The sequence below is a fragment of the Equus quagga genome, chromosome 13 (genome assembly GCF_021613505.1).
Source record: "Equus quagga isolate Etosha38 chromosome 13, UCLA_HA_Equagga_1.0, whole genome shotgun sequence".
Classification (NCBI taxonomy): Eukaryota; Metazoa; Chordata; class Mammalia; order Perissodactyla; family Equidae; genus Equus; species Equus quagga.
The window spans coordinates 38,909,718-38,929,903 of NC_060279.1; the positions used below are offsets into that span (position 1 = coordinate 38,909,718).

Below are 20,186 nucleotides of genomic sequence, written 5' to 3' on the forward strand. Positions count from 1 at the left end.
AACCCAGATGTCCATCAGCTGATGAATGGATAAAGAGAAGGAGCTATACCCGTACAGTGGAATATTATTTGGCCATAAAAAGGAGTGAAGTACTGATACATGCTACAACATGGGTGAACCTTGAGAACATTATAAGAAGTGAAAGAAGCCAACACAAAGGACACATATTGTATGATTCCATTTATACGAAATGCAGATTCATAGACTAGGATAGGTAATAGGCAAATCCATAGAAACAGAAATTAGTGGTCGCCCAGGGCTGGAGGTGGGAGGGCTTGGGAGAAAATGGGGAGCGACTGCTAACGGTAGCAGGTTTCATTTGTGGGCGATGGTTTCACAACTTGATGACTATACTAAAAGTCATTGAATTGCATGCTTTAAATGGGTGAATTGTATCTCAGTAAAGCTGTTATTTAAAAAAAAAATGCCCCCCCATAGTGGTTTCCCCTCACACTTCACGTAAAAGCAAAACCTGCAGACTCCCAGTCTGTGCTTCAGTCACACTGGCTCTTTGTCAGCTCCCTGACCAACCAAACCCCTTGCTGCCTCAGGGCCTTTGCTTTTGCTGTTCTGTGTCTAGCTGTTCCTTCTCCTCCTTCATGTCTCAGCTCCCCTGACAGATTCTACCCAGGAGGCGCCCCTTGCTGTCCTCCATCTCTGCTCCCTCAGAGCCTTCAGGGCATTGTCTCCATTTAGAATTCTTACGCAGTTACTGGTTTACTTATGTGGAGTCTGTCCTGTTCCCTTTCTATCCCTTCACCCCCACAAATGTTCTAGGACAAGGAGCTTACTTGGTTTTGCTCACCGTTGTTTGCCAGCACCAAGTGTGGTGCCCAGCACGCAGTGGGTGCTGTGAAGTAGATGAAGAATGAAGGAATGAGTCGCCTGTGGCCCGAGTGTGGGGAGTGTAACACCACACCAGGGAGTGGTTTGGTCTGGGGCCCCTGTGGGGCTGACCCAAGCCTCTCACACAGGGGAAGGCACAATCCCAGTGGAGTCCAGCGACATTGTGCCTACGTGGGACGGCATTCGGCTCGGGGAGAGACTCCGCACCATGTCCTGCAGTGACAAAATCCTACGCTGGAACGTGCTTGGCCTGCAGGGGGCACTGTTGACCCACTTCCTGCAGCCTGTCTATCTCAAATCTGTCACCCTGGGTAAGGGACCTATCGCCAGTCTGTCGTGCTACTGCCCAAATCCCAGCAAACCGCATTCTTTGCTGCCAGGTGCTCACATGACATCCCCCCTTCTCAAGTTGTGCTTGCTTCAGTGGTCAGTAACTGATTCTGAGGGTCCAGTCTGCTGGGAGGGGCAGCCTGGCGTGTGCAGCAGCAGGCCTAAGTAAAAGCATCCTGGCGAGTCTCTCCCAGACGGATTAAAGAAACGCAGCAGCTTAGAACTGCAGCCTGTTTCCTTGACCTCCACAGCCCTGGGGCTCCCTGGGAGCCTTATCTATTGTGCTTCAGTGTGCTGTGGTCTCATGTGTATCCGCGGTAGCCACGCTCAGGAGGTGCTTCCTGACACGGGAGCTGTTTCTCTGTCTTGACCACTGTGCTTGTCCCTTCAGACCCCCCACATGCCTCTGCCTCTTGACAGCGTTTGGTGCAAACACAGGTGTGTGCATTTCTTTTTCGGACTCAGGTTACCTTTTCAGCCAAGGGCATCTGACCCGTGCCATTTGCTGTCGTGTGACAAGAGATGGGACTGCATTTGAGGATGGACTGCGACATCCCTTTATTGTCAACCACCCCAAGGTGCTATAACCCATCCATTTTTCCCTTGACGTTTTTCTCTTTTTCGAGCAGTCCTATTGGCAGAGTAAAAGTGTACACTGTGGGTGAGGGGAGCCTTAGCTGGTGTCCCGAGAACTTATCCTTTCCTCCTTTTGAATGCCAAGGGCTTTCCTTCTTTTAGTCTGGAATTAATTTGAACTGAGTTGGGGTTAGTATGTCTAGAGTCTTAGCCAAACAGAATCCTAAAAATGGGGGGAAGGTCATGACCCCACACTCCCTCTTTCCTATGAGTCTTGAGTCCCTGCTTCAGAATCTTTTTCCTGAAAGGTTCCCATCTTTGTCCTGTCGCTCCTGGGATTCCTAGGTTGGCCGAGTTAGCGTATACGATTCCAAAAGGCAATCCGGGAAGACTAAGGAGACGAGCGTCAACTGGTGTTTGGCTGACGGCTATGACCTAGAGATCCTGGATGGGACCAGGGGCACCGTGGATGGGTAAGGAGCAAGGGCAGCACAGTGGAAGCAGAGCCCCGCCTTCCAGAGCTCCAGGGCTCCCCGCCTTTTCTGATCCGGGTGGGAAATGAGTGCTTTTGTTTCTCCAGGCCACGGAATGAATTGTCCCGGGTCTCCAAGAAGAACATTTTTCTTCTGTTTAAGAAGCTCTGCTCCTTCCGGTCCCGCAGGGATCTACTTAGACTCTCCTATGGTGAGGCCAAGAAAGCTGCCCGTGACTATGAGACAGCCAAGAACTACTTCAAAAAGAGCCTGAAAGACATGGGCTACGGGAACTGGATAAGCAAGCCCCAGGAGGAGAAGAATTTTTACCTCTGCCCAGTATAGTGTGACCCAGTGACTGACGGGTTGGGGGTGTTTCACACTGGGGCGAGAGAGGTAGGTCGTAGCATTCCTCATCACATTGATCCAGGGGTGGTTTTTCTTTTCGTTTTTTTTTTTTTTCAACGGAACCACAGTTGGTGATACTGAGAACTTTGGGTTCCGCTTTATCCTGTTTTCTTTGGGAATATGAAGCTGGGTCTAGCCAGGCCCCCTTCTCTTTTCCCAAGCAAAGAGTAGAGACCTGAGGGGAGAGAGAAGGGGTTATCTTTTCTTTCCGCCCAAAGTGTCAGCAGTCACTGAGCACCTGCAGCCCATTTCTTCCTCAGTTCTGTTTCGGATTTTTCCATTTCCCTTCCCTTTTTGTTTGCTACACTGACCTCTTGTGGTCTTGAGTAGGTTCCAGCCAGCTCCGTGTGAATCATGTCGGGGACTGATGCTTTCCTTCGTGGATTCTGCAGGCCCTCCACTTCCCTGCCTCCCTGTCTCAGATTCTTTCCTTGTGATCATTAAGTTTCTCCTTTTCCTCCAGGAAGGTAAAGAGGTGAACTTAAAGAATTTGGTGGAACACTTACAAGGGAAGGAGTTTAAAACTGTCGTCAGTTAATTACTGGTGCCAGGTGTGAGCAGAATCTGCAGATAATGCTCCGCAATCTTCGGACCTTGCACTTTAGCCAGCTTGGGAGGGGTCAGGAGGCTGAGGAGGCTGCAGCCCTGGAGGTGCATCCCTTGCCAGGCGGCAGGGGAGGCCAGCGCCCGCCAGACCAGCCTGGGCGGAGGAAATTGCCCGAGCAGTAGCGGAGGTTCCCCCTGCAGGGGTGACAGACCACTTCCCAGGAGGAGAGTGCAGACATGCCTTGGAATAATGCCAAGCTCCCAGCTGCCCCCCTGCCCTAAAGCGTTCCTAGGTATTTGTCCTACCAATGGGGGCATTAGGGCCATAGACCCCAGGCAGCTGGTAGGAAACAACCCAGGACAGATTCTAGGGGCAAATCATCTCTGCTCAGATAATCAGGACTTAGCAAGAATGAGGGCAAAAAATCACGTGGGGTCAGATCCGTGTTCCACCCAGCATCTTTCTCACAACAGTGATATGAAGGGAAGTTGACTAAATCATGGCTAAATTAGGAGTTGTTCAAAGGATGCCATAAATGTTGATTCTTAACTGCTACAGATAACCTGCAATTGTGCAGATTTCTTTTTTGTTTTTTTGAGGAAGATTAGCCCTGAGCTAACTGCTGCCAATCCTCCTCTTATTGCTGAGGAAGACTGGCCCTGAGCTAACATACGTGCCCATCTTCCTCGACTTTATATGTGGGACGCCTACCACAGCATGGCCTGCCAAGTGGTGCCATGTCCGCATCTGGGATCCGAACCGGTGAACCCTGGGCCGCCGAAGCGGAACGTGCGCACTTAACTGCTGTGCCACTGGGCTGGCCCCGATTGCGCAGATTTAAAATCCAGATCTAATGCTCAGTTTATCCAAGTGCTTTTGTTTGGCCAGACAGCTTCAGAAGGTTGTTCACGAGCAGGTCACAGACCTGAGATCTCTCGCCTGTCAAGGAATCTTTATAGGGTTGACATACAACAGTAGTTGTAGGTGAAAGGGCAGGTTGTCCTAAAACTCTGGGAGGTGGGACCCTTTGTGTGCGCCTCACGTTCACGTTGACTCTTGTGGTTAAAGCCTTCGGCCTCTCTGTGGAGTCTAGCTCTGGGCCTAAGTCAGCCAGACATGCTCCAGAGAAGTAGGGAGGCCTGTCACCTCCAGACCTGAGCCTGTCTCTTTCAGCTACATGATTCCTCTGTATCTGTGAACATGCCAAGCCAGTGCCCTCAGCTGATTTTCCACCCTCCCCAACACGCCGCAAACCACCGACTAGTTAGCCCTCTGACCGTCCCCCTCTTCAACAGTGGATACATCCATGGTTGCACTTTTATTCTTGTGGCTACTGTTCCCTTTGTACTTCTGACCAAAATAAGAAAACCCAAGTTTTTTAAGTATACTAAGGATGTCTTTGTGGAACAGCAAAGTGTCCCAAGGAACTGGTAGGGAAACGGTGCCTGTCATCTGGCATGGAAGGGGCCTGCCACCCCGTCCTGTGAATCTGCTGAAGGCACACAAAGTCAGTCCTGCCCCGGGAGGCAGCTCCTCTCCCTGGGTCTTCGGCTGGAGGGCACCACCTACTGGTTCTCGGGACGTTCAGCCCCTTGGGTCCACCCTCAGAATCTCCGGCAGAGCTCTGACTCACCGCCTCTTCTCTAACCAGGAGCACGGGCCGCTGGAAGGAGCAGAGCCCTCCCCTCCCCTAGGTCTCGTCTAACAAACTCGCAGTCTTCGGTCTCTGCTGTAGGGAGAGAGCCAGGCATCCCTGTACCCCACGTGTCTGCTGGAAACGAGCCTGTGTCCGGCCCTGCACGGCCGTGCCCCCTCACACCTCTCTGAGTCACCCAGGACAGAGGCAGTCGAGCCCCCACCTAGAGTGTTCTCTTCACTTTTTTGTCCGATCTTTGTTTTTAAGCAGCAAGACCCCTGCCTCCCCCCCTTTTTTTGGTTAAATGATCCTTGTAGTTGATTTGTCTGAACTGTGGCTCTTGTGCATTCTTTGAATAATCACTTGTACGAACTGTTGCTGCTTGAAGCTATTTCCTTACTTACGATGCAGACACTTTCTTGGTTTTTGGGGTCTTGGTAGTGACTCCAAGAGCAGAGTGGGGAAGAGCCCAAGCATAGACTTGGTGCCAGGATGACTGCAGTCAGTTCCATGATTCTGCTTTTTTGTGTCCCTTGGTAACAGTGACTAAAAATACACATTCCTGATAAATAAAAAAGAAGAATCGAATTGTTAGAAAGCCTCAAATCTTGGTTTCTTGGGGGAAGTGAAAGTGGGGACAGAGGGAGCTGTGATCCTGGGATTTTGGGTAACAGCATCAGCTGCGTCTGACACAGAACCTGGGGAGAGGGTCATCCCTCAGCCGGCAGAAAGGAGCCATTTCAGAGGGCTCCCTGGGAGGTGAGCCTGTGTCCAGGTGGGGTGGGGGCAGCAGGCTCCACACACCCCCTTCCCCGTCAGGGCCCATAATTAAATATCTTGTCCCCAGAGATTTGATAAGCAAGATTTCAAAGCCCAGAGCAGAAGAACATCCCCTGAGACAATACCACAGTGACATACACAACCCCAGCTCTCCGCGTGAAGGGTGTTTTTCCTCAGCCCTCTGCCCCCACCGGCTCTCTTCCCTGCAGGGATGTGCATATATGGAATGAAGTTGCAGCAGAGACCAGAACTGGCTTGGCTGCAGTCTTAGGAGACAGGCCATTTGCTTTCTGTTTTATTGAAGGTAGCCTGAATGTCTCTCCACGTTGAATTTCAAAGAGGATGCACCACTTTCCGCATTGTAATTTAGTCCAGAATTTCTGCAACACTCATCTTTGACCTTTTAAAAATGGTGTCATACTAGAGGACCCAAAGTACTGAACAGCGAGGCTGAGTCACAATGAAGGCTCCGCCCTCATCCATTGTACAGATGGGACAACAAGGCCGGGAGGGCCAGTGGCCTGTTTGGGGACACCTTAAGTAAGGGTCAGAACTCTGCATGGGTGTTGTTCACAATCTGCTGAAATACAGTGCTAGGTGAGCTGAATAGTTTAAAGACGGCGAAGAAGAACGTCTCCACCTGCATGATGTACCAGGGATCTCCAGCACATCTGTCCTGTCTGTCCTCAGGCAGCTCCCGGTTCCACCTGGGGGAAATGTAGTGTCCAGGGCTTTCAGAAAGGAGACAGTTTCCTTCGCACCTGATGTGAGTGCCAGGCACATCTGCAGAGGGAAAAGCCTGTCCTCCCCACCACCCACCTCCGAGTGGCCTGGGAAGCAGGACTGCCCTGTGGGGACATGAGAGGAATTTTCTTTGTTTCAGTTGCTGTTCATCCTGCATTTCATCTAGGGAGCCCACAACTTAATACTGTTTCCAGGATTTGGGGCCAGATCAAACCAGTGTTCTGGGAGCAGGTCTGGCCTCCGGCTGTGAAAGGAAGCCCGGCCGTCCTGCCTCTGGGAGACTGGTCCTCACCTCTGCCCTGTCCTCCAGGGTCCCTTCTTTTTTTTCTAAAGATTGGCACCTGAGCTAACAACTGTTGCCAATCTTTTTTTTTTTCCTGGTTTTTCTCCCCAAATCCCCCAAGTATATTTTAGTTGTGGGTCCTTCTAGTTGTGATATGTGGGACGCCACCTCAACGTGGCCTAATGAGCAGTGCCATGTCCGCACCCAGGATCTGAACCGGCAAAACCCTGGGCTGCCGAAGCGGAGCGCAGGAACTTAACCACTTGGCCATGGGGCTGGCCCCCAAGGGTCCCTTCTTTAAAAAGGTCTTCCCCGGGACCTATTTCTGGGCTTCATCTGCTATGGGGCCCACATTTGGCCATTTCTTCTCCATCTGATGAATGGACTTGTAAGGCAACATGTCACAATAATTAAAGTTACCACTGACCTTTTCTTTAGAGTCTTGTAATGTCTTTAACCTCATGAGTCCCGTTTCCCCAGCACACTCCCTTTTTCCCATATTTGCCACCCCCGACCCATGAGAGTCCTCCCTCTTTCCCCAAAACATTACAGAGAGACAAGACATCTTTGGAAACAACTTTCTTTAAGAGAATCTTGAGTTCCTAATGAGTCTGGCCTGGAATGGGCTAGACCAGTGCAAATATTCCAGGAGCGTAGATAAGGGAGGCCAAGGCTAGTGTCAGGGAGATGGGGGCACTGAGGGTGGTGAGTGAGGGGTCCTAAGACTCCTGGACCTACAGTCCCTTAGGAAGCATGTGAGTATCACACTGACCCCTCAGGCCTGTGCGATGAATAGTCAAAGGTGGCTGCTTGTTCTGTCTAGTCTGGCGGGTGACTGGCCAGCACCAGGCAGGCTGTGAGTGATGCTGTGACACCAGCCCAACTCTGCTTAGAGCAGAGGTGACAACTGGATCTGAGTCCACTCTGGCTCGCGTAGTGAATTCAGAGAGGACCCCAACTGCCCCTCACTTTCCTCCCAAGGAGCTCTCCTCCCACTGGCCTCAGGCCACGGCGAGAGCATGGACTCGATCAGTCTGGGTTTCAGGCACAGCGCGACTCGCTAGCTGTCACTCGGCCTCTCTGAGCCCTGCTTTCTCTTCTGTCACAGGGGCCCCTTCCCTGCAGGACTGTTGTAAGGAAGCAGTGGCACAGAGCAGGCCCTGAGCAAACAGGAGCTAATCAGGGGATTGGGAGGAGAGCAGAACAGGGCTCAAAGCCCCCAAATCCTCCGTGTACTTAGAGGGAAACAACCTTGCCCCTCCTCCGCAGACAGCTGTCCTGTGCAGAAATGCCAGCTAGGGGGCTGCCTGTGTCTTGTTTGCTTTTAAATCTTCACTAACGTGGTGCCAGCTGTTCCAGTGTTAGATTCCTCACTGCCAGGAGACTGCCTTCCTCCTGCTGCAATGCCAACCGTCAAAAGCAGAGAGTCTTTCATGCCCTCTTTTCAGACAAAAAGAGCTCTCAGACCGCGTTCAGCCTTGCCGTCTGATGGAGACAAGCCCAACTCGTTTCCTCACTGCCCCCCTCCCAGCCCACCTCGCTTGGATTTCAGTGCGGTATCTCTACCTCCCACTTCAGATCTGGGGCCTCTGGTCCTTGCCCACCGCTGAGCTGGGCACCCGATTCTCTCCAAGGAGCTTCCCTGAGCACACTGAGGGAAGAGGACAGAGGACCCAAGGGTAGAGGAGACGGGTTCTCCAAAGCTTCCCAATGCCCCTGAGGGTTCACACTCTGTACTGACATGTGGTAACACCTTGCCCATGCAGTGGGACCCTCCTTCTTCCCCCTCTGCCCTCCCTTCCTCCCTACTGGCATGGTCCCCAAAGGGCTGCACCCAGCGATGGAGGGAATGGCACTGCCCCAGGGATCTGCCCGGTTAACCCTTCATATACATTGATCCCTCTCCCTTGCTGCAGCCCTCGGCCAGCTCTGTCATCCCCACTTTACGGAGGAGGATGAGCAAGTTCAGAGTTACGTGCTATGCAAGGTCAGGCAGCAACCTCTGGGCCTCGAGCTCCTTACGTGTCAGATGGCTTGTGGAGAGGAGCTGGACAAGCTGCTCTCCAACAGCCGCTCCTGCACCGTCTGGTGACTGACTTGGACAACAGCTACTTGTGGGAAGTACTAACAGCAAAGATAGCCAGAGCAGCAGCCGACGGGGCCTCGCCAGCAGCCCAGGCGCTGGCAAGGAGTCCAGGCGGGGGTGTCTCAGGCTGGCACCCTACCTTTCAGAAGGAGGCCCCTGCCCTTCAGAGGGAGGGTTTCTTTCCAGTTGCTGTTTCAGGTTCTGGGATGTTTCCTCAGGGCTATGAGTTTGAGGGGGGTCCAGACAGTTCTCAATTTGCTGTTCTGGAAGGGAGTCTCCATAGTGCTGAGACTCCCCCACAGAAGAGATGTCCATGAGCCCACTCTGGCGGGTGGGGAAGTGCACTGAGGCATATCTCGCATACCTGCGGGCTTAGTCCCAGTGGTGCTCTTCTACAGCCAGTACAAGACTGGATCAGCCCAGAGCCCTGTGGTGGGAGGAGCTGACACAGAGGAGGCCAGGCCAGGGCCAGAGATCAGCCCAGGAATGTAATGACACTTTGCTGAGGATGCTCCAGAGAGAGGCCCACCCATGAGACTCCCTGAGCATTCCCTGTACTGTTCCTCTGCAGCTGCATCCTGCCAGCACCCAGCTCCCCCAGCATTTATCCGGGCCCTGTTTCGGGGGACTTGGTTTGCTTGAGGAAGAGATAAGGCAAGGAAGGGTCTGGGACGGAGACTGACATGACAGTCAGATGACCCCACTCCCGTCAGCTCTGACTGCCTCTCAGACTCCACATTCGTGAAGCATCTACTCCGTGCCAGGTACGAGCACTGGCCTTTTTCACCAACATCACTTCATCCTCACAGCAAACCCAAGAGGACGTTACTACCCTATTTTATAGGTGAGGAAGCTGGGGCCTAGCAAGGCAAAGACACTTGCTGAAGCTGGCTGAGCAAGTAAGTGGCAGAGGTGGGACTCGAATCCAGGCTGTGATCCCTGCCAAGCGCCCTTCGCCTGCACTGTGTCTCCTCCCACCCATCAGTACCCCCTCCACCTCTGCTGTGCCTGGAGAAGTGGGAGTCCAGCTGGGCTCCAGGGAACAAGGAGGTCTGTATTGGGCAGGACGCTTGTGTGTGCTTGGCAGACTCACCCCTCTGAGACCAGCTACCTGCTGGCCCACCACTGAGTACAGGCTGGGACCACAGATCAGAGCCAGTCATGTGGTGGCCGCAGGGGCAGGAGATCCCGTGAAAGGTCTGTTTCCTGGGCTAAGAGGCCAGTGGCATCCAGCTGGACCCTGGGAGGAGTGTCAGGATAATGCCTCCAGGGACCCACAGGACAGGAAGCCAAAGGTGGTGTTTTCTGAGGAGCCACTGGCAGCAGCAGACCCGTCCTTTGAAGTTCTGCTTCCAGCCTGCTCAGGTTTGGTTGGGAGGGAAAGGGGAGGGGCCAGAGCAGGAAGGACGGAAGCGTGAATGGAAGGACCGGGGCAGGAGCAGTGCTGATGTGGCAGAGTTCCGGCCGGTCACTCCCTGCTTGGCTGGCCTCCACAGCCGCTCTCGCCCGCCCAGCCAGCTCTGCTGAGGGCAAAAAGGCTGGGTCTGCTTAAAATTAAAGTCCTTAGTTTACTTCCTTCAAACAACCAGTCAGTTCAAGTGGGGAGAAAGCCTGTGAACCGGCACTTCTCGTATAGTTCAAGTACACGGACCTCGGACTCCAAGCAGGCCACCCAAAGACTCAGAACTCAGAGGCTCCCCTAATACCCAGCCTTGCCCGTCACACCGTGGCCTGAGCAAAACAGGAGAGGGAAGTGCAGGGGATGCAGAGAATTCTTCACGGGGAGAAGGGGACCTGGGGCTGGGCTCTGGACCCCTTAGAAGCAAGGTCCTGGGGGACTGGGCCGGACGCCCCCCCTGAGGAATTTGACCACAGCACAGGCTAACCCTCTGGGCAGGAAGCTCTGCCCACCGTGAGGCCCACCCGGCCCAGCCGCTGTCCACTTAAGCAGGGGCAGACGTCAGGCCACCCAGACCACTCTCCTCTTGTTCCTCCCTTCTGATCTACCATTGTGTCAGGCCAGCCCAGCACAGAGTCAGAGTCCCTGTCCCTCCCACTCTCCTCCCGCACACCCCTTCCCTCATGACTTTGAGGCAGCGAATGATTCTGTCCCCTTCTTTGGCCCTTCCCCAGCACACTTTCCTCAGGATGGAAGGCTCCAACATCTCTGTCCTCCACTTCTCAGCCTTCATCCTCGACCAGCAACACTATTGCCTGGGTTGGTACAAGAGGAGAAGGAGAGCAGCCAAAACACAAGGCAGCTGGTCCAGCCTCCAGGTCGGCGCTGGCGGTGTTGGGGGGGGGGAGGGGGAGGGGCTCCAGGTGAAGTGAAAGGATGGATCTGTGGGGGCAGCGCCCCTCTTCCTGGTAGCTCGCTCATCCCTCCTCCACCCAAAACTATTGTACAACAGAGGGCAAGGTGGGGAAGGAGCCTGGAGCTGGGGAGGGCCTCACTTGGAGCTGGGAGCCGAGTGGTCTGCATGGAGGAAGGTGGCAGTGGTGTAGTTCTGGAACAGAGGCTGCAGGAACATGCCGATGGTGCCAAAGACACAGACGAAGACAAAGATCCAAAGGAACAGGCGGTCGATCACCATGGCGACATACTTCCAGTCCTCGCTCACCTGGACAGAGGAGAGGAGAGAGGCCCAGGTATCAGTCACATGATGCAGGACAGGAGTGGAATGGGGATAAGGAGGTCCCACCACATACACACACATCATTCCTCTCCCTCCATGATCCCACAGTGACCCAAAGCATGGCTCCAGTCTTGCCTGCTTAAAAGCCTCCAGAGTGGCCCCACTGCCTGCAGAGCCCATACAAACTCCCAGGGCTTGAATTAGGACCCACCTATGACAAATCTGAGCCTACTTCCTATCCTCTTCTGCCTTATAACCCAGACTTACCAAAGCCCAATGTGTCCTCTCAGGTCTCTGTGCCTTTGGGTTTCCTGTCTATCTAGGATTTCAGTCTTCTCTTTCTCTACCTGGTGAACTCCTACACATCCTTTAAAGCCCAAATCAAATGTCAACTCTTCTATGAAGGCTTCCCTGATCCACTCGACCAGAATGAACCACTGTCTCCTCTGGGTTCCCTCAGCACTGTGTCCACATCTCTATCACAGTATTTTTACTGCATTGTATTGTCATTTCAACTTGCATGCCTGACTCCCATTCCCCCATCTATAAGTTATGAGCTCCTAAACTATAGAGACCCGAACTGATTCATCTTTGTAATCCCAGCATCTGGAACACAGAGTGTCAGTAATGGGTGTTGAGTTAGTGAATGAATGGCTGCCTCTGCGGGCCTTGCTCCTTATATGACTGCATGGGGAGCCCCGTCCAGCAGCACCGCCTTGAGCATGCAGGCCCCAGGGGTGAGGACGGGGTCCCAGATGGAAGCAAATCATTCAAAAGAGAATAACCTCTACAGGGCCTGCACGAAGGGCTGGCCTCCACTCGGAGCTGCTCCACTCCCGTCTGAGTCTGGGCCTCTGTACACATGTTCACCTGCAGCCTGGCAAGCAGGAGGATGGAAAGGAGGCAACTGTGCACCTTCACGAGACATCAGCTGTATAATGACTCATCCATGTCACACTTGTGCCTACTATGTACCTGGCACCAGGCTAGGCATGGGGAGATGACTGAGAGCAAACAAACGATCCTACGGTTTACATCTACTGAGGGAGACAGACGCAAAACAAGTAAAAATAAAGTAATTACACAGTGCTGGGTGCTTAGAAGGAAACAAAGAACTGAGATAGAGGAATGGAGGGGAAGATATAATTTAGGGTGTGGTCTGGGAAGGCGTCTCTGAGGAGGTGATGTTTAAGCTAAAATCTGATAAGTGAGAAGGAGCCAGCTGTGTCAGGAATACATTGAAGAAAGAAACAACCAGACAAACCCAAACTGAGAGACCTTCAACCAGCCTGTACCCTTCAAAAATGTTTATGCCGTGAAAGACAAAGCTGAGGAACCATTCCAGATGGAGGGGGACTAAAGAGACAGGAGAACTACATGCAATTCGAGATCCTGGATTGAGGAGTGGGGGGTGAGGCTACAAATGACATTACCGAGACAATTGGAAAAATTTTAATATGTACTTTATATCAGATAAAGGTATTGCATTGATGCTAAAAGTCCTGAATTTGATCATTGAACCTGGGTGATGCTAGACAATGTCCCTTTTTTAGGAGAAACATGCTGAAGTATTTGGAATAAAGTGTCACAATGTCTGCAACTTACTCTCAAACAGCAAAGCAAAAATTAAAAATAGTAATAATTTTTAAAAGGAAAAGAAAAGGGCATTCCAGGCACGTGCAAAGGTTCTGAGACAGGAGAGAGCTTACCTCGCTCAGAACAGTGGAGCAGATAAGCCAGTGACCTGAGCGAGGGGGAGAAGGCACAAGTTGAGGAGGAGACACGGTCTATTTGGATGAAGGAGCAAAGAGCTGAATCAGGGAGGCCATTAGGAGTCTCTGTCCTGGTCCAGGCAAGAGCTGATGGAGGCCTACAGCCCAGGGGGGAACGTGGAGATGGTGAAGAAAGGATGAAGCTGAGAATTATTCTGGAGGTTGCGCCCACAGGACAGGACTTCTGATGATTTGGATGGTGGGGGAGGTCAGAGAGAAAGAGAGGAATCAAGGATCACTTCAAGTTTTTGGTCTGAACCATTGGGTAGAGGATCGTGATGTCATTTGCTAAAAGATGGGGAGGTTGGAGGAGGATGAAGTTGGTGGCGGGGATGTAGATCAAGCATGCAGTTTTGGACATGTTAAGTTTGAGATGCCTGTGTAGCGTTCAAGTAGGTCACTGCATCTGCGGCACCTAGCTCACTAAATGCACATTACATGAGTAGACTGCAGCAAGGGACGTGGAGGCAGTGACGTAGCTGGGCTGAGCCCCTGCATCTCCCACTTGGCCTCAGCCGCCTCCACGCCTCCTGCCCCATCTCCTCCAGCCTCAGTCTCCCTCTTCCTCGACATCAGGACCATAACCTGCTCCCTAGCCAAAGCCCCAGCTCCAGCCTGATATCCTGCACTTCCAGGGAACAAAAATTTCAGGCTTTGAAGCCCCCTCCTAAACAGGAGCCTGTCCTTCTTCACCCCCAAAATGGAATCCCCATGTCCCAGCAGAAACCTGGCCAGTCACCATGGCAACAGCTGAGCCACAGCCTGGAACCAGCCAGGCAGCCAAAGACTGACCGAGGCGTGGGGCCGCCAACCACAGCCCAAGGTGAGAGGATGTCAACCCATCATGCCTCCTCCCCAACCCTTGGCTCAGTGCTCAACGAGTCCCTTCTGGGGAGCCGCTGCAGAAAGAGCTGCGTGTGCAGAAAGCTGGGGGGAGGGTCTAGGAAGCCCTGGCCTCCACTTGCTCCCCCCCGCATAAATATTTCAGGAGGCCATCCCCGGGGACCCCGGGAGCAGAAAAGGGTTATTGATTTGGGACTCTGTCCCCTCCACCTCAACTGGGCTCATGGAACCTCTTAAATCCCCACCCTCATCCCACCCACACACCTTCTACTGCCCTCTATTTTGTCCCCCTTGGGGGGCACAGAGGACTCATTGCCGTTTGTGCTAAGAGCTGCAGATTAACAACTCGAATTTGGGAATACAAGCAGCGGGGAGGGATTCTCGGGGTCACGGCCACAGGCTGACTGCAAACCCAGAAGGCCTCCTCCCCTTCCTGGCCGTCCCCCCAGCACTAAAATGCCCCAGCTGCGGCATTTCGCCCCGGATACTAGTCCTCAGGAAGCCTCAAGGTCGTTCTGTACCGACTCCAACTTAGGCGGCGCCTCCCGGAAGCCAATAGAGAACCCAAGCGAGCGCCCACGCCCTCAGCACCAGGCTGGACTCGCGCTTGCCGCAGCCCGCACTCCTATAGCTTTGCGTGTCTACATAACGCCGCGGCTTTCCAGATCCCGAGGGCCTTGTAGCCCCCGCATCTCACGCCCGAGCCCCGCGCCGCACTCACGCTCTGGTCGTCGTCCTCACTCCGCATGTGGTCCGCAATGAAGCGCACGCCGTCCACCGCCTCCCGGAGGCCGCAGCCACACGGCCCCCCGGAGCGCCCGGGGCCGGCTGCCGGCGCGGGCTCAGCCCCGAAGGCCCCGGCCAGGCCCTGGACCGAGGCGCGGTTGACGAAGCAGGTGCAGGAGTCGGCCCCCGGGGCTTCGCGGAAGAACAGGGTACCCGCGCCCTCGCGCTCGCGCTGGCGCCGCCGCAGGCGCAGGCGTTGGCGGGCGCAGCGGTGGCGCGGCTGCTGCATGAAGAGCAGCGTGGGCAGCTTCTCCAGGAAGACGACCTTGACCCAGGGAGCCATCGTGTGCGTGGTGGGCGAGCGGTGGTGCACGTTGAGCACGCACACGCTGGTGACGATGGAGAAGGTGACGAGCACCATGGTGAACATGAGGTACTTGCCGACAAGCGGCACGTCGAGGGAGGTGGGCGGCACGATCTTGGAGATGAGCAGTAGGAAGACGGTGAGCGCCAGCAGCACAGAGATGCACAGCGTCATCTTCTCACCGCAGTCGGACGGCAGGTAGAAGACAAGGATGGCTAGTGAGGTGATAAGCACGCAGGGGATGATGAGATTGATGGTGTAAAAGAGTGGCTTGCGGCGGATGATGAAGTCGTACGTGATGTCCACATAAGTGGAGTCCTCCGGGTTCTCATTGCGCCGGCCTGGCAGCGCCACAATGTCCCACTCACCACTGGGCGTGAAGTCATCCAGGCTGGCCACGTCACTCTTGAGCACCAGGTCAATCTCGGTGCGGTCGTAGGTCCACGAGCGGAACTTCATGGTGCAGTTCTGCTGGTCAAATGGGAAGTGCTTTACTTCAATCTTGCATGCGCTCTTGTAGATGGCAGGCGGCAACCAGAAGATGCTGCCGTCATAGGAGACCACGGCATTGGAGTAGAAGGACACCTCGTACATGCCGTCAGCACTGCCGAGGGATAAGCACAGTCAGCCCTGGCCTAAGCGTCCCTCCACCACCCCCACCCCCACCCATCACCCCAGCCCTGAGTGGGAGGAGAGGAAAGGCAAAGTGAGGTAAGGGTAGGGGAAACCCGGGTGGGAGGGTAATGATTCAGGAGTCTAGGGAGGTGGAGCAGGAATTGAGCAAGAAGGGGATCTGGGTGGGTTGGTGGGGAGAGAGGTGTCCTGACCAGGAGGCCTGGGAGGCCCCTCAGAGACACAAGAGGGTGGATGGGGGTGGGGGGAGGGCAGTGACAACGACAACAAAGACCTGGATGGATATGTTTGCTACTTGTCATGCATTATGTAAGCTGCTTGCTCCACATGAGAGTGGAGAAGTTGGAGGAACCAGGGAAGACAGAGTGAGGAGCCCCAAGCAATGGAGTGGGGCAGAGGCTGGTGGGAGCAGGAGATGGTCCCACCAGTGGTTTTGGATCTTGGAAGTAAAGAGGGATTATTGCAGGAGAGGGGATGGAAGCTGGAGGTGAAGCTGGGACCTCCAGGTTCTTTGATCCTGCCCAAGCCTCGAGGAAAGCCAATTCCTGAATCAGTTTAGGCACTGGGGGCTGTCAATCCTCGTGTGTATCCCACTGTAGCTCCACACACTGGGACTCCTAACTGAACGGGAGGGAACTGGCCACGGCCCCAGTCACCTTGGCCGTCCACATTACACCTCACTGGTTTGGGTCTGTCTGTCTGGGTAGTGACTGTGTCTGTGCCAATGAAAAGTGCCTTCTCTCCCCTGGCATGAGCTAATTTACTTTCCCCAAGACCCCTTCTCTCCCTGAACACTCCCATGGTCTCCTCCAGTCTTCTCATTTCTCCACGGTCACCTACTTGTTGTATAGGACCACATCTGGGAGCCAGATGTGTTTGGAAGGGAGCCGAACTTTCTTCATGTTGTCAAACTCCTCAGGCTTCCAGGTGAGGCGATAATCCTCCCACTCCTGGGAAAGGGAGAGAGGGAGGCAGCACCAACCTCTGCCCTGGGAGGGGCTCAAGGTCAAGGACAGGGACAAGAGGGGCCCATCTGGCATGAGGAAGCTTTTAAAAGCCATCGCCTCCCCACAGTGACTTCTCTGCCCAGCAAATATGGCTCATAAGGTACTTTCTCATTTAATTTACACAACCAAGGGAAGGTATTAGAATCTACATTTTACAAATGAGAAAAGGAATCTTGCAGAGTTTAACATGTTCAAAGTCACAGAGCATGTGAGTGGAAGAACCAAGATTTGAATCCAGTTGTTTAGGACTCCAAAGTCTATATCTTTCTGCTTGTCTTGAGGAGATTAAATGAGGGGAAAGCAGGAGGAGCACACTCACCTGGGTCAGCCAGACATTGGTGGTCATGACCTGCTCCCGCTCATGCTGCAGTGAACAAAGAAGCTGCTGAGAAGGGCCCCCAGCCTGTAGGCCCAGTACAACCATCCGTGGTCCCTCCCACACCTCCCTAAGCCTCGACGGCTCCAGAGGAGTAAGCGCGAACGTGAACACATTCCCATTGTGCTGACTTCATCAGCTGGGCAGAGTCTGGGACCCCCACTCACCACACTGATGAGCTGGGCCAGTGATACCATGAGCTGTACTGTCACCAGCTCAGAGCCGTTGGTGGCTGGGCGGATAAGCTTGTTGTAGCGGGAAGGATCCAGGAGATGCTCCACCAGCCGCTCCTCCGTGTCCGTACCCCAGACTCCTAGGCAAGGGGATGGGGTGGGGGGAGGGGGGAAGAGGTAAGTAAGTAGGCAAGGAAGGCCCACTCGGAATCCCACACCCCTTAGGCAAGTGGGACAACCCAGGCGCAAACAGGAGGGGCTGTAGCTTCCCACTGCAACATCCCTAAGGACACAGCAAAATGCTTAGGTTACCCCATGGAGGCCCCCAGAGAAAAGCCCCTCTCTGAGGTCACTGACCGAGGAGCCCAGACAGCCACCCACAGAAGCCTCCAGACTAAACACCCATTCTGCAAGGATTAGTGGAGACCTGCTCTTCCTGCATGGTTTCAGAAGATGGTTTTAAGACTTGAGATTTCTGTTTCCACGGCTTCTCCTAGAAGATACCTCTGATTCACAGAAGGTTTTGGAGGGTGGTGAAAGGGGAAGTTATTTGTGTCCCACTACACAGGTTTCCTCCTCAGTCAGTGCCCACCTATGTGTACAAGTGACATTCTATGCCTACACATGTGACTGTGGCTGTGACCCCACACTTCCCCTCAAAGGCACTGGGTTGGAGTAGAATAGTTGGGCTGCCTGAGCTGTGCGTGAGGGCATAAATATAGTCCCAAGTTCCACACACACAGGAGCCCACCTCCCATGAGATGGCATGTAGGTGTGAAAGCTCGTTGAGTTGTACATTCCCTTTGTACCTACCCCTCTACACACTCTATCTTCTTCTGCAACTCTGCACAAACACATTCCACCCCCTCAGAGAGTTCCCCCCTGGCCCTCCACCTGCCAGAGCTTCTTCCCTTCCAAGTCTCCTGTCCTACCCTACAAGAGAGTTGAGAAGTCTCTTCTCCCCTTCCTGCCTTGCCCCTGTGGAGTGAGCAGAACTAGGAGCCCAATATGGGGCCAGGAAATGATGGAGAGCCAAGAGAGGGTGCTGAACCAGGTAGATTTCTTGAGATAATGTTTCACAAGAAGTCAAATGGCATCTCAGCCACAATCAGAGTCTGCCCTCCTGCCACCCTAGAAAGCCGGGGGAGATCGCCTCCCTCCTTCCTCTCTGTGTCCACCCTCCCCACCACCACTGCCGTTTCCATCTCTTCCTTGCAGCACTTACTCCTTCGGGTATGCCCTCCTCCCAGTTCATTCTCCTAGGTGCTCCCTGTAGTCCCAGGGGTCTCTCCCGACCCCCGGCAGATTCCCCCACCTCTAGGAATCCCTCCCTTCCACCGTCGAGCCTGAGGTGAGATAGCGCGGCAACATGTCCTTACCTGAGCACAGCCCGAGGAGGCCAAAGCCGAGGAGCAGCGCCACGGGGCCGTAGCGCAGGGCCATGCCTCCAGCATAGCTCGCCGCCCGGCCTAGAGAAGCCAGAGTGCGCCACGGGCGGAAGGGCCGCGGGCGGGGCGCTGTCCGTGGTGCTGAAGCCGCTCCCGCGCCGCTGCGCCCGGCTGGAGCTGGGCCCTGGTGGTGCTCGCGGCCTTCGGTGCGGCTGTGCCGGGGCCTGGGGCGCCAGGAGCGGACTGCAAGAAGGAACCAGCTTGTCGCTTATCCCGGTGTGAACAGGCGGAGGCTTTTCCGGCCGCTCTTCCAGGGAATACAATTGGGATGGTGAGGGGGAGGAGTCTCCGCCCCGGAGGCGGAAGCGCCAGATCCCAGAAAAAAAGGGGGTCCTGGGATGGGATATTCTTCTGCTGGTCCTGCTTAGTTAGGGCGTGCGTGAGGCGGCAGAAGGACGGTTCATGGGACTGTAGAAGAGTTCTGAAGCCTCAAAGTTGGGGCAGGACCTGGAGGGGTCTGAGAAGGGGCGGGAAGAAACAGCGCGAGTAAGACAAATAGGTCAGGGTCCGCTTAGTACAGGGGGGCCGAGGGCCAGAAAGAGGGGGCGGGAGTGCGGAGGAGTTTCTGGGTTCCCGCCCTCCTCTTTTTCTCTTACCAAACCTAAATGATCCTGCTTCTCGGGAAGGCTGAGAATGCAGCCCACAAAATGCATTTCAGGCCCTTAGAGAAAGAGATGGTGGGGCGGGGTGTGCTGTGGGTTTGCTATTTTAAGAAAGCAAACAGCTTTGGAGTCTGGAAACAAGATCCCCTTCCCTGTCCCCTTCTCGACCTCTGTAAACTCCCTAAAAGGCCAAGCTTCCTGCCCTCCTCCAGGGGGTCCAAGGTGGGGACATCTGGACATGGCCTGAAAAGAAGGCCACCTTCAAGAGTGGGAGGATAAGTGGCCCTTATCAATTAGCCTTTTTTACCCCCATTTCCTTCCACTCCAGTCTTTGGCTTCTGTGTGACAAGGGCGATCAGAGGACCATTTCACAGAGGCTAGTCCAAGAATCAAGCTAACAAAGGAGAGCAAAGATGAGACAGAGAGAGAGGTGTCAAAACTCAATGACATCTTTGATCTTGAAAGCCCTGAACTTTTAGCTTCTGAGCCAATAAAGGCTTCTCTTTTTTCTTAGGTGGATTTTTGTCACTTTCAACCAAAAGATTCCTGACTAAAGCAGCCTTCTCATACATCAAGGGTCTGTCTTATTCCACCTCTGCCTACTTCTTCAATCTCATCTAGGCCACTACCCCCAGCTCCACATACTCTAACTATTGGCAATGTCTTTAAGATCCTTGAACATTCTGTCTCTCCCATCCTCCATACTTCAAGGGCTTTTAGACATGTTGTTCCCTTGGCTCTTTTTATCCACCATTTCCCCTCAACCACCTTCTTCTTAACTTTGAATATTTGGCAGAAATGTCTGTTCTTCAAGGAAGCTATGCCTGACCAAGGACCAGGTAAGGTGCCCTGCTCCATGTTTCCAGAGGCTGGCCAATGAATAAACAAATCCGTCTA

At 53.9% G+C, this 20,186-nt stretch overlaps 2 protein-coding genes across 7 annotated transcripts in view; one reads left to right on the forward strand and one right to left on the reverse strand.

Moving 5' to 3' along the window:
- Positions 1-3,880, forward strand: part of ADAR (adenosine deaminase RNA specific) — a 43,005-nt gene extending 39,125 nt beyond the window's left edge. For all 6 annotated transcript variants that reach the window (XM_046681483.1, XM_046681481.1, XM_046681485.1 and 3 more), the window contains 4 exons: positions 975-1,157; positions 1,642-1,754; positions 2,098-2,225; positions 2,333-3,880. In XM_046681483.1, the coding sequence (XP_046537439.1) occupies positions 975-1,157; positions 1,642-1,754; positions 2,098-2,225; positions 2,333-2,570 (662 nt within the window). In that variant the 3' untranslated portion in view covers positions 2,571-3,880. The remainder of the gene's footprint in view (positions 1-974; positions 1,158-1,641; positions 1,755-2,097; positions 2,226-2,332) is intronic.
- A 7,279-nt stretch (positions 3,881-11,159) lies between these two features.
- Positions 11,160-18,682, reverse strand: CHRNB2 (cholinergic receptor nicotinic beta 2 subunit). Its single transcript, XM_046681488.1, has 6 exons — positions 18,619-18,682; positions 17,234-17,379; positions 17,010-17,054; positions 16,524-16,633; positions 14,682-15,654; positions 11,160-11,330 (listed from the first exon to the last, which is right to left on the reverse strand). Exons 1-6 carry the CDS (start codon positions 18,680-18,682, stop codon positions 11,160-11,162), a joined length of 1,509 nt encoding a protein of 502 aa, XP_046537444.1.
- Positions 18,683-20,186: the final 1,504 nt, after the last annotated feature.